At 40.9% G+C, this 13,008-nt stretch overlaps 1 protein-coding gene across 3 annotated transcripts; it reads left to right on the top strand.

Annotated features, from left to right (window-relative positions):
* Positions 1 to 6,337: 6,337 nt before the first annotated feature.
* LOC147608484 (uncharacterized) lies at positions 6,338 to 12,272 on the top strand. Of its 3 annotated transcripts, none has more exons than XM_086789326.1 (14): positions 6,338 to 7,299; positions 7,486 to 7,618; positions 7,853 to 7,933; positions 8,097 to 8,195; positions 8,329 to 8,526; positions 8,667 to 8,771; positions 8,943 to 9,008; positions 9,116 to 9,176; positions 9,272 to 9,466; positions 9,557 to 10,469; positions 10,577 to 10,742; positions 10,882 to 11,046; positions 11,136 to 11,288; positions 11,929 to 12,272. In XM_086789326.1, coding segments are annotated over exons 1-14 (2,571 nt in total). In that variant the 5' UTR covers positions 6,338 to 7,297; the 3' UTR covers positions 12,163 to 12,272. The 3 variants fall into 3 exon arrangements, with proteins under 3 accessions (XP_086645452.1, XP_086645451.1, XP_086645453.1); XM_086789325.1 differs by having other exon boundaries at positions 8,940 to 9,008; XM_086789327.1 differs by having other exon boundaries at positions 7,039 to 7,299; positions 8,961 to 9,008.
* Positions 12,273 to 13,008: the final 736 nt, after the last annotated feature.

Here is a 13,008-nt window from a genome sequence, read left to right as displayed (position 1 = left end):
CACCTTCCTTTTGAAAGTGAAACCCAAGGGAGTGAAAAGATGACTACAAGTAGAGACTTCTTATATTGGCTGCACCATTCTTGTGCATGTGTAATGAACTCCATTCCATAGCCAACATGCATGCTACATCTTCAAACTTGTCTCAAACTAAGCACCATAAGGAGAGAAAACCATGCATCTAATTTTCTATCTTGATGCTTAAGAACGCCCCTAAACAACTATGTAGACCCACATGGACTAAAGAATATAAGGTCCACTCCCATATCACACATGCCGTTGCTCCTTTGAACATGGATGCCAACAAGGGGCAAGGAACGTTGTCTAAGGCTTAATCTAAATATATATATTTGTCAGGGCAATCCATCACTTTATCAAGCCCCTTCATTGGGTGTTACATTAGCTTGTCTGTGATCAAGTTGCATCTAAAGCAATGCATGCGTGTGCGTGCATGCGGGTGCACACACACATGCACGTGCATGTGCATGCATGCATACACACACACACACACACACCCACCCAAACACACACACACACACACACACTTAAATCTATCACAAAAATCATGGTTTAAAGTATTTTTTCTGTTTTCTTCTTAAACACGTTTACACACACCATGCACACTTACACATCTAAATCCACTTATCTACCACATAGCTACACGTTACACTAACTCTTGCATCCAGACTCTCTCTTGTCAATTATGGGACACGTACCTTGCTAGGTTTTTGGTACATTTATATCGACACATGAGTTGGTTATTGAATAAACACTATGCACATGTATTAACTTCAATAATAACCGGGCTATGGCGAGCCACCCGCGTTAGAGGCTTAATATATGAATGGTTTTGGCTCTTTATGGGCTTTAGCCCTGCACGGTTATGGCTCTAAAGATTTGCCTTCAGGAGGGAAACTTGTGACAGCTACGACTCTACCTATTTTAAGAGAACCAACTGGTGAGTCGTCCTACTCACTTAGCCTGTGGTATTTGGTGTTTTCCTCTAGCATGTCTATGTTGCTCATTTACTGCTTGGAGTCATTCTCAGGTAGCATGTCTAGATGCTTCGATTTATCTATTGTGTATTACCTTATATTCACACGAACTGTTTGCCCTTGCACTAGTTGTAGAGGACTATGCAACTGAAACTGGGATTTTGCAAGATATAATCTCCTAGGTTTAGTACAGACTGTCTGCGTATTCTCACTCCTTAATGTTAAGTGTATTCAGAAAAAAATGACACATGCTGTACGATGCATGCTCCTTTGGGTCAATGATGGATTAGAGACCCACAGCATGCATGTAGGCTACGATGTGGTCCAACGACTAGATAAAATTCTTCTGTGGTGATTTATATGGCTTTTTGCAACCTTATATTACAAGGATTGGCTTTTTCTAACATATATGTTACCTTGACTAAGTACCTTGATTGTTGACCATTGATGGGGCTAATCAAGCCCATACTGGGCATATTCTTCTGATGACTATAGGATTGCAAACTTGATTTTGTTTTGGTCTTTTTGAACACATAGGTTGCCTCGATTAGGTACTTTGACAATTGACCACTATGATTGGTTAATCAGACCAATATCAGATATATTTCTCTAAAGAAAATACTACGAAACTGACTCCTTTCTGCTCGCATAAGTCAGTGTTGAGATCTGACTCTACATATGTTGCCCGGATCCATTACTCACTCATATATCTCTTTAAAATGGGAGATATATGGAACCTCTAGCTTGATATTCTTGACCTTAGAAGTCTAGCTCTCCTCACTATCATTATGCTCAATGAGCTGATTGGTTTTAAGTAGGTGGCTTTACTTTTGGGGTGAGACCAAGGCTCACAGCAATTTTGCTTTGCATGTTGGTTGAAGGTAGTTCTATCTCATACTCATCTCAAACTCATACTCATACTCATACTCATCTCAAACTCTAATAACTTTCTTTTGATTTTTGATCCTACCACTTCTAAGGGGTGTCAAGATTCCGATGGAATGTACCCCGTCGAAAGCTTGCCAGCATGTCTTGGCATGCATAAAGGACAAAGAGGCTCAGTGCCATACTAGATTGTTTGGCAAACATTACCAATAAACTCCAACTGGAGTCTTCACAACTTAATGCAATTGCAGATGTTGTGCCTCACTTATTTATGGAAAAAAATAAATGGATCCCCAAGAAATGGCTGTCAAAAGATGGCTCTTGGATTAGTCATGGCTTTTTACACTTAGTAAAAATGTTACTTAACAAATTCATGGTGATTGGGTTGGATAACAAATTCATGGTGATTGGGTTGGATAACAAATTCATGGTGATTGGGTTGGATAACAATGTATCCATCATTTGTAAAAAACTTGCCTACATGGCAAGTAGAAGGCGATTATCTGGAGATGAATTTTACAAAGTCATTGACAATCCATTCAAGATTGCCAATGATCTACTAGAAGAATTACGCAACATAAATATTGATATGCCTAACTTTAGGTTACCGACATTGGTCTCTACATTCAAAATCCACAAAAATAAATTTAGATGGATTTCTAATGCGGCTGATTCATTTTCACATATATTACCGTTACCATTACCAAAGTACTCAACCCGGTACTTGATGTACTTAAGGTAATCATTGATCTACCACATAGCTACACGTTACACTAACTCTTGCATTCAGACTCTCTTTCGTCGATTATGGGACACATACCTTGCTAGGTTTTTGGTACATTTATATCAACACATGAGTTGGTTATTGAATAAACACTCTGCACATGTATTAACTTCAATAATAATCGGGCTATGGTGAGCCACCCATGTCAGAGGCTTAATATATGAAGGGTTTTGGCTCTTTACGGGCCTTAGCCCTGCACGAATATGGCTCTGAAGATTCACCTTCATGAGGGCAACTGGCGAGAACTACGACTCTGCCTATTTAAGAGAGCCAATTGGTGAGTCGTCCTACTCACTTAGCCTCTGGTGTTTGGTTTTTCCTCTAGCATGTCTATGGCGCTTGTTACCGCTCTAGGAGTCCTTCTTAGGTAGCATATTTGGATGCAACCGAACTGGGATTTTGCAATATATAATCTCCTAGGTTTATTTTACGGATTGTTTGCGTATTTTGACTTCTTGATGTTAAGTGTCTTTAGAAAAAAATGCCTCATGCTCCTTTGGGTCAATGATGGATTAGAGACCCACAGCATGCATGTAGGCTACGATGTGGTCCAATGACTGGTGGGTGTTACAATCTCGTGCACAATGAAGCTACACACACACACACACACGTATGAAGAATACATGGAAAAAAATTGAGAGACTCACCAGCTTAAAGAAACTCCAAAGACCACCCTTAAGCATGGAGGGTGAGATTTGGTAAGACACTTGAGAATGATGCCTCTAAACCATAGACCAACTTGCCATATGCATCCCATACCACACCTGCATTTGATAGCCCTTTGTTTGGCTAGTCTCTGTATCCAGACCCGAAACGTCTTGGTCCACCAACACCACTCAATCACATTGTACACTCAACACTCAAGCAAATTGCACACAACCACTCCATTATATAGCTCCCCATGTGTTAATTATCAACCTTGATTTTATGGGATTATTAACCATAATCCATGCTACACCTTGCATGACCCATAGATATACTACATAACCATCCATCCCAAAGGATGTGATAATAGGGTGGTGGTCCTCGGGACTATTTGACACCCCTTTTTTCAAAGGGGATCAATGGCGGACATTGTCGCTCAAAAATCGAGGATCGGGTGGGCCGTCGGATTTTTGTGATCCATGTGTAATCCCTGTGAAATCCAAGTGTGAACCCTGTGTGATCCCATCTTGTGATCCCTGTGTAAAGGGAGCCAAATGGGCATTTGGCTCCCTTTACACAGGGATCACAAGATGGGATCACACAGGGTTCACACTTGGATTTCACAGGGATTACACATGGATCACAAAAATCCGACGGCCCACCCGATCCTCGATTTTTGAGCGACAATGTCCGCCATTGATCCCCTTTGAAAAAAAGGGTGTCAAATAGTCCCGAGGGTGGTGGAGAATGGTGTTAAATGGTTGAGTGCTTTAGTTTAACATGAAAAAAAAAGTCAATAAGCACGAACCCACCAAAATCTTTCTTCCATTACTGTCCATCATCTTTCCACCCATACAACCTTGAAAAAGATAAGGTGACCAATGTACCATACATTGAGCAAGTGTGGACCCTTGCACAAAATCTTATATATTATGTATGTTTTGAGCACATTTTTGGGTTGCCTTTACACACTATCTAGTGTTCACTTTGTGTTTCTCTAAAGTCCAAACTGACTTCTAGGTTAAACGTACACCCACTTTTACCATTTAATACATACGAGAGTGCTACATTCAGTGTTGACTTAGTGTCTCTCTAAAGTTTGAAATGACTTTTGTTTAAATGTATACCCAATTGTACCATTTAATGCATACAAGAAAGTGCTCCATTTAACTCTAGTTGTGAATGTAGGTTTATTTTTTCAAGTAAATATGCTTATAGCTTCATTATATGTTTTCATGTGTAGCATAAGCAGAGTCTAAAGATGAGTTGGTAAACTCTTCATTGGAAAGTGTGATGTGGCATACCCTTGATAAAACATTTTTGCATTGTTGCCAATTGTCAATTTAACATGTTTTGCACATCAATCTGTTGTTCTTCCTCAAGTTGTTCAAGAATGAACAATCAGTATGCCAACATATTACCTTCAAGTCTCTCGACTATTGCTACCCTTAAGCTATGTATCATGAATTCCCAAGGCATTCCTGCCTCAATCCCATATACCATCTTAAAAGGTGTGCAACCAATTGGAACTTTGTAAGAGGTGCGATAAGCCCATAAAGCTATGCGGTGAGCTTAGATTCCCAGTCATTGCGTTGAGCCTTAATGTTTTTAGTTAGTATAGAAAGGACTTTATTAGTGCTCTTAGCTTGACCATTTGCTTGTGGGTAGTATGGTGTGGATTTACCATGTGCAATCATGAATGTTGTGGTAAGATGTTAAATTACATCATTTATAAAGTGTTTTCCCTGTCACTTACCATTTCAAAAGGACAACCAAAATGGGTAAAATGTTTTTGTAAAGAAACTTAGCTTTAGCATCTGTTGTCCTCCTCGAAGCTCTTGCTTCAGCCCATTTTGTGACATAGTTTGTAGCTATTAAAATGTATCTTGCCTAGGTACTATGTGCGACTGGTGGATTGATGGGTCCCACAAAATCAATGCCCCATTTCATAAAGGGCTCTAAAACTATGATAGGGTGAAAAGGCATAATAGAGGAGTAGAGGCTAGAGCACTTGGGCTCTATGTTGAGGACGCGAGTTTGATATAACCCCCTGCACCTTGCGCCTCACCCGAGAGAGATAAAGAGAGAGAGAGAGAGAGAGTTACATAGAGTAAGAAAGAGAGAGTCAGATAAAAGGTTAAAAGAGAGAGAGAGAGAGAGAGAGAGAGAGAGAGAGAGAGAGAGAGAGAGAGAGATCTCACACTGTAAGGTGTGTGATTAAAGGAACGAACCTCCTCTCTCTCTCTCTCTCTCCCTTTCTCTCTCCTCTCTTTTTCACACCTCCTCCTCTTGCAATACAATTCAATTCAATTCAGAGAAAGAAAATTTAGAGAGTTACACAGAGAGTTAGATAAAAGGTAGAGAGAGAGAGAGAGAGAGAGAGAGAGAGAGAGAGAGAGAGAGAGAGAGAGAGAGAGAGAGAGATCTCACACCGTAAGGTGTGTGATTAAAGGAACATTCCTCCTCTCTCTCTCTCTCTCCCCTTCTCACTCCTCTCTTTCTCACACCATAAGGTGTGGGATTAAAGCCAATGGAGACACAGCCTAGCGATAAGGTGTTTAAGCCCCATGCATGAGGTGCTGGGTTCAAAACTTGCCGGCTGTTTTTGACAGCGGCATGAAAAAGCACACACTCACACGAGCACAAAAGATCCCAAAAAAAGAAGAAGGTGTGGGATTAAAGGAACAAACCTCCCTTGAAAGAAAATTGACAATTTGAGCCCTTCCAAATGCCTGCCTAGGAAATGAAAGTTAAAATGGGCGGCCTTACCGTTTGAGTAGTGTTTGGGCGGCTGATGCACTTAATCTGAGTAAACTATTTATGACATTTTACGTAGCAAAAGAAATGATTAAATAAATTGCAAAAGAGGAGGGAGGGAGGGAGGGAGAGATTCTAATTTGAAAAAGCGCAAGTTTCGAGTCCGGTCTGAAGAAGTAATTTTAAAAAATTTTAAAATAGACTCTGAAATTACGAAGAAATTGGATTTTTTTGGAAATTCCTTTTTATAGTTTCTCATTGGGTTTTTTTTTTTGAAAAATTATGAAGCATTTCACAGAAGATGCGAAAGAGAAGCCGAGCGGGCACGCTTGAGCTTGAAGCTCCGGAAGCTATGGCGACAAGCAGAGCTTGAGCTCATTGAAAACAGAAGAAGAAGAGAAGCCGAGACGGCACACTTGAGCTTGAAGCTAATGCGGGCGACAAGCAGAGATTGAGCGAACAGGAGCTGTGACTGCAACAGCAGCAGCAGCAGTAGCAGCAGGAGGCAGGCTAGGGTTTTGAAAGAATAAGATTTGACATTAGACGCAACGAGAAGCTTTGACAGATCAAGCAACGGAGATTAAAAGAGAGAAGCAGCAATTGGGATTTTTTTGACAGAAACTAGGGTAAGGGTATGCTCTGCTTGCTTTCTGCAGCTACGGAGCGTTAGGGTTTCTCCTTTCTTTCAGCAGCTTGCAGGTAAGGGTTTAAGGTTTTCCCCTTTTCGCTTGGCTTTTTACTGTTGGGATACTCTCTGACAAAGAAGAAGAAAAGCAGCGAAAGGGGCTTCTTCTTCTTCTTCTTCTGTTTCATCTCTTCTGCACAAATGCTGCTAAAATTTACGGACCAAAAGGCCATCCAGGACGATGATGTCATCTCCCAGCCCTTCCTTTTCCATCCAGCTTCCCCTCTCCAGGCAAATTGAATGCTATCCAGCAGCCGCAGCTTTTTGATTGTCGGATTCTCGTGTGTGCCTGAGATAAGCCACTGGAAGAGAAAGACAAGCTCCTGCAGAAGGCCTCTAGTTTTGCAGATAAATAACCTGTAGAGCGCTAACTTTTCTCTCTCAACTGTGCGAAATTATGTGCTGATTTCCACTCCTTTCTGCAAATCAAAGAGAAAACAGCACTTCAGGCATGCATACCCTTCTGCATTAGCTTCTTCACAGATTTCATTTTAATCCTGCTACAAATCGGACTCCAAACCTCCTAGAATTGATCAATCACAAGTGCACATGTGAGTAATCTCTGAATGCATTTCTTATACAAAAGCTCATCAATTTTCTCTGTCAATCTCAGCTCAATCTGTCTATGCTTTCTAATTAGCACAAGCTAGTTATCAAGCGATGTAATTTTCTTCTCGAAAATCAAGGTTCTCTTCGCAGTCTTATCAAATTGTTGATACATTTGAGAAAATGTGCAGGTGTGCAGCAATTCCAGGGCAATGTGGACCTCGAGTGCCTCGTCTCAAGTCTCTTTTCCCTTCTCTAAGGTACTCGGACGAAGGTTTATGCCTTCGGGTAGGCCGCCAGGCTGAGCTTCAGTCAATCTGGCAGGTAAATGATGGTATAATGGATTGTTAATCATCATCATAAGCATCAACCTTGATGGTATGTGCCTATAATTTGTTGTGATATAAGCATCAACGTGACGGCTTAATGGATGTCATTAACAGACACGTGTGGGTTAATCATAATGATAAGTATCGAGTGATGGGTTTGATGGGATCAGCAGAGTGTTGGGGCAATTTTTCCAAACTGATGAGGTGTTTAAGTTGTCTAATTAACCAGGAAATCGGTGAAGATAAGTGGCAGAAGCTCGAGGAGCTCTCAGAAATTGTGTCAACTGCAATGGATAAAATATATGAAAGGGTAGGCACACTGTCTTGCCTCTCTAGTAACTAGAGAATTTGTTGAGGACTTTGAAATTGCTAGAACTTAATGCAGAAAATTCATTTTGGATTGCTTGGGCTTTGCTATAAGCAAAGGTTATTGAAAGAATGTGGGGTTTTCTTGTGCTGAATCTTACCATCAGGCTTTGGAGGAAAGTAGGAGGCGGAAATTTGATTTAGAGGAGATGGTGGCCAAAAGTGAGACTCGATTAAAGGAGCTTCTGGGATCCAGTGCTTTACAGGTGAAATGTTCTCGATACATCAAGGCTACTTTCGAGCAGCTCTTTTAGTGGTCTATTCAAAAATTTTCAGAAAAATGGTCATTTAGTACACACATTTCTGATGCATTCTTTGCTTGATTTGACATGGTGGCAGGTGATTGCACCGAGAGAGTTGCCCCTACAGGCCCGCCTGAATATGAATATGGCACGCTTGAAAGATCTAGATAATACTAGGGTTGATGGATATGGTTGGGTTGGAGGACTTGTTGTCTTGGTGAAGCTCCGTCACCAGGTTTCAGCATTCAGGGAGATGCTGAAACTTCCACCATGCGACAGTGAGGACCTTGATGAGGTTACATTAAGAGACACCTAATTATTTTCTTCTCTGACTCGATCACTTCGTTTCTCTTGCTTATCACTCCAACTGTCCAATTATGTATCAGAAACATTTTTAAAATGTCTATTGCTCTTAGAAAGTTAAGGGTCCTGCAGGTGCTTGCTAGTACGACGGAAGCCCTTCACAATCTGTGCCCAGGGAAAGTGGCTTCGATTCGATCCATCTCATTGTCCAAGAGTGAGCAAAAACCTATATTTCAGGTGTGCAAAAGCTGTCTCAATTATCAAGGCGCTCCTTTTACTGTGCATAAAAAAGTGTGCATCAATGTTGTTGTACACATAGCATGGACACTTGTTTACATGACAAAGAGATCTTAGATGTCTTACCATCAAAACATCTTTATGGACACCAAAACTGTTTGTGAACAGCAGCTGCACTGTTTTTATCAGACGCTCTGCACCATGGAAAATGTTTGGATGGACTCCTTTGCTACCAAGGTGTGTTTCAGGGGTTCAAGAGTTATCTGCATTTCAGCATAATCTTTTGTTTAGTCTCAGAAGGATCAGTTTTGAGGATAATCCTTATTTGATGGCGGAATGAACAGGATGTAGAGAAGGCTTATGAACAGGATGTCGAAAAGGCACCTACTCGACCACGCTTGCAAGGTGGTTGCGCTCCTCCTCTTTGCACTGTCCTTTATATCTGAATGCGTCGAAAGCATCATGTTTCTTGCTTTTGACCATTTCTTTCACTTGTCCAGACTTGGGGGAGATGGTTGCCAGAAAAAGAAATTTTGACACACTTTTTGGTGAAAAAAACTGTCTGTCGTCAACTACGTCCACTGCCTCTTTTGGGTGCAGTACAAAACGTTCTAGCTCAAAGCAGGGACATAGGAGCAAGGGGAGTAGGCATGTCAAACCGTTTTCAAATGAGGCTTCTACACTGGAACACCTCAGTAAGTAGGTTCAAAGTTCTTACTTGGTTTGATCACTTGATCAGACCTCTTGCTTTGCATAAGTCTGTTATTTACTTATGCTTGATACAGGTCATAAAATCCTAAAAAAACTGGAGTATATCAACAAGCAATGTGCAGCCCAGCCAACTGCTGACATTTCTAGCCTGCTTTCTTTGTGCTCCCGGAGCATGAAATCCCCATCTTCGTTAATGACTGGGACCTCTGAAGACTCGAGGCACTTTTGCACCCCACTGGAATCAGCATTAAAATCCCCTCCTTTCGAGGGTAATACAGCTGACACACCAACTTCTGTTTTACCTGAACTGAGTGCTAAGACATCAACTCCCAGTTACCATTGCATAGAGGTTGTTAGCCCATCAGTTTGGCAAGGAGCACCTTCCTTGGGTTGTCAAAAAAAAGTGTCTCCAACCCTGTGTACGCGTCAAGATCAATCAGAAGCCCTCGATGCTTGTTGGGCTGAATTCAAGGAAGAGGATAGCCTTGCGCCAAATGTGAATGTAAACAGGTCATCAGATTCGTTTTCAACTCGTTGTTGCAAACATGATACTTTTGTTAAAGAACCTCGAAGCATCAGTTGTCCTCCTAGTGGAAGATGGCCTTTGATACCAATCACGAACAATCAAACAGCTCCTCTATCTCCTCTAGCAACAGGAAAAACTTCACCACTGATGTCCAACCCCCCTCCACCTCCACCTCTACTGCTACCTCCTCCGCCTCCACCTCCACCTCCACCTCCACCTCCACCTCCACCCCCACCCCCACCACCACCTCGACCAGGAGCAAAAATAACACAGCCCAGTAAATCACCTAAGCTGAAGAGATCTGCTACAATAAGCAGACTGTACATGGGGATGAAGAAAAAGGTGGAAGGAGCAGCATCCATCCACTCAACATCAGCTGATGTAGCAGTTCAACGCCGAACAATGGTGGGAGCTGGTACACGTGAAGGCATGGCTGGAGCTCTTGCAGAGATCACGAAAAGGCAAGCTTCTCATGTATACATTCAATGCATTAGTGAACAGCAATGAAAGTTCGAGTTTGAAGAGAATGGTTCACCAACTTGTCTTCTCTTTCAAACTGTCTTTTCAGATCTGCATACTTCAGGAAAATCGAAGATGATGTACAAAAGCATGCAAGTTCTATACTCGAGGTGAAATCTAGACTGGAAGCATTTGAAACTGATGATATGCACAAGCTCTTGAAGTTTCACGAAAGTATGGAGGGTCGGCTAGAGCAACTAACTGATGAGTCTCAGGTGATGATGGATGCATGAAAAAAACACGGTGATGATGCACGTTGAGAATATTGTTTTCATGACAAAGAAGGATTTGACAAATAAAACTGATTCTGCAACACATCATGACAGAAAATCCTTTTGATTATGACTTTTTCAGGTACTGGCACGCTTTCAAGGGTTTCCAGTGAAAAAGCTTGAAACTGTAAGAGCAGCCGCATCTCTATACCGTAGGCTGGCCTCCTTGGTGCAACAGATTGAAAATTGGGCTGTTGAACCTCCAATGCCAGAACAGCTTGAGAAAGTTACTGCTTTCTTTGACAAGGTATATAAATGGCTTTTTTTACTGTCAAGCAAAGCATTTGGGGGCTAACTTGAACTTTTTCAAAACCTCATAAAGCTTCTTGACTTCAGGTGAAGACAGATGTAGAGGCAATAGAGAGGACAAAAGACGAAGATTGCCAGCGTTTCAACTGTCAAAAGGTTCACTTCAGCTTTGAAATAATCAACAGCATCAAAGAGGCAGTTGTTGGCTTGTCGTCTCGATGTTTAGCTACAGCATTGAAGGTCAGTTAAAACTGTAATTTATTGCAGACTGCAAAATGCTTCAGGTTTACATTAAATGGGTAATGATACTAAATGGGTGGGTACCATTAAAGCATGGGTACGCATGATATGAGTACCCACTCATGTTATGGCCTATTACATGGGTGGGTACCCATGAAAAAGCATGGGTGCCCATGCCTATGAGTGGGTACTTATGTAAAATCATGAGTACCCATCTCTGATATAGCTTATTGCATGGGTGGGTATCCATGACTATGGATGAGATGAGTGGGCACCCATGTACAAGCATGAGTACCCACTCATGCTATAGCCAATTACATGGATGAGTAGCTTATTGCATGGGTGGGTACCCATGACTATGGATGAAATGAGTGGGCACCCATGTACAAGCATGAGTACCCACTCATGCTATAGCCAATTACATGGGTGAGTACCGTGATTATGAAGCTAAATGGGTATGATAGAAATGCCTGTTGCACAAATTGGTTGAACATATATATGTCTGTCTTAAGGGGCACTTGACACTTTTCCTTTAAGCCATTTGCGAGTTATACATATCTCTCTTGTCAATGCACCTTTTAGCGTAAAGTTATAAGCCCATCTAGTCTATGCTAATGCCATTGTTACCTTTACATACCAGGATAGCCAGAGGACCAAGGCAGGTATGATGATCGACGACGAATATATTTGCACCAAGGACATGAATAAACTGAGAGCCAGTTTTCAGATGCTCTATAAAGCATTTCAGTTAGCATTCAGGGTCCACAATTTTGCAGGAGGGCATGATGATAGGGCTGAGCAGTTGTCTTCTGACCTGGCTCTGGAGATGGAGGCATATCCATCCAGTTTCTGGTTAGAACTTGTAAACAAGTAGTAACAAAAGGCTTCAAGAAGCTTGAGGCTTGGAAGCAATTGGTGAGATCAGGCTCAATATATATTGTTGTATAGTTTGAATGAAGCAATTCATGTAAGATATATTTGTTATGACTTTGGTCCAAATTTTGGCTGCTCTAGTCAAAGACTCCAAATCTCTCCAAATTGCTAGTTATTTTCTTCCCTTGTTTCTAAAGAGGCAAGGGGCCTGACAGCATTCCAAGGAATATTGTTCAAATCACTTTTCCCCCCTTGATTGGAGTTAATCTTGAAACTTTAAAATCAAGGGTAGTCCAAGGTTATCTTGTTTTATAGGTCAATTAAAACTTGCCTTTTTTCTTGTTTGGAGAGGTGACTCTGTTCAATTTTATACGTACATAGAGATGATCATGAATTTTTAAGTTCCTAAAAAAATATATTATAATTTTGATATATGTGCACTCAAGTACTAATACAAAAGTACCATCAATATTCACTTAGCTTACATTAATTAAATAATTTCTTTTACAGATTATTATTATTATATTTATCAATATACTTTAACATCTTGAATGATAAAATAGAGCAAACAAGTGCATAATAATGTACATTGCAATTAGTAAAATAAATCCAATATTGTTTTAATGTTAGATATTTATAACGGTACATTTTATGTTTGAAATAATGTTATAATGTAAATAGATTATTACAAGGTATTAATATATAAATATATACATGTTTATAGAGGTGGGGGGATAACCCAATGGTTAGAGCTCTTGCCCAACAGTGTGACAACTTGGGTTCAATACCCGTTGCCTCCTCCAACATGCCTAATTTAGGCATGTGGTATGTCCATTCTCACTAAAAT

The sequence above is a fragment of the Cibotium barometz genome, chromosome 53 (assembly GCF_041138505.1).
Source record: "Cibotium barometz isolate CiBa-2024 chromosome 53, ASM4113850v1, whole genome shotgun sequence".
In the NCBI taxonomy this organism is placed as follows: Eukaryota; Viridiplantae; Streptophyta; class Polypodiopsida; order Cyatheales; family Cibotiaceae; genus Cibotium; species Cibotium barometz.
This window is presented reverse-complemented; position numbering and strand designations above follow the sequence as displayed.

Excerpts from the sequence above, each read along its gene's own strand:
- LOC147608484 (XM_086789325.1), top strand. Across the intron at positions 10,470-10,576 it reads CTTGCAGAGATCACGAAAAG|ATCTGCATACTTCAGGAAAA; the intron begins GCAAGCTTCTCA and ends CTGTCTTTTCAG. Across the intron at positions 11,289-11,928 it reads GTTTAGCTACAGCATTGAAG|GATAGCCAGAGGACCAAGGC; the intron begins GTCAGTTAAAAC and ends TTTACATACCAG.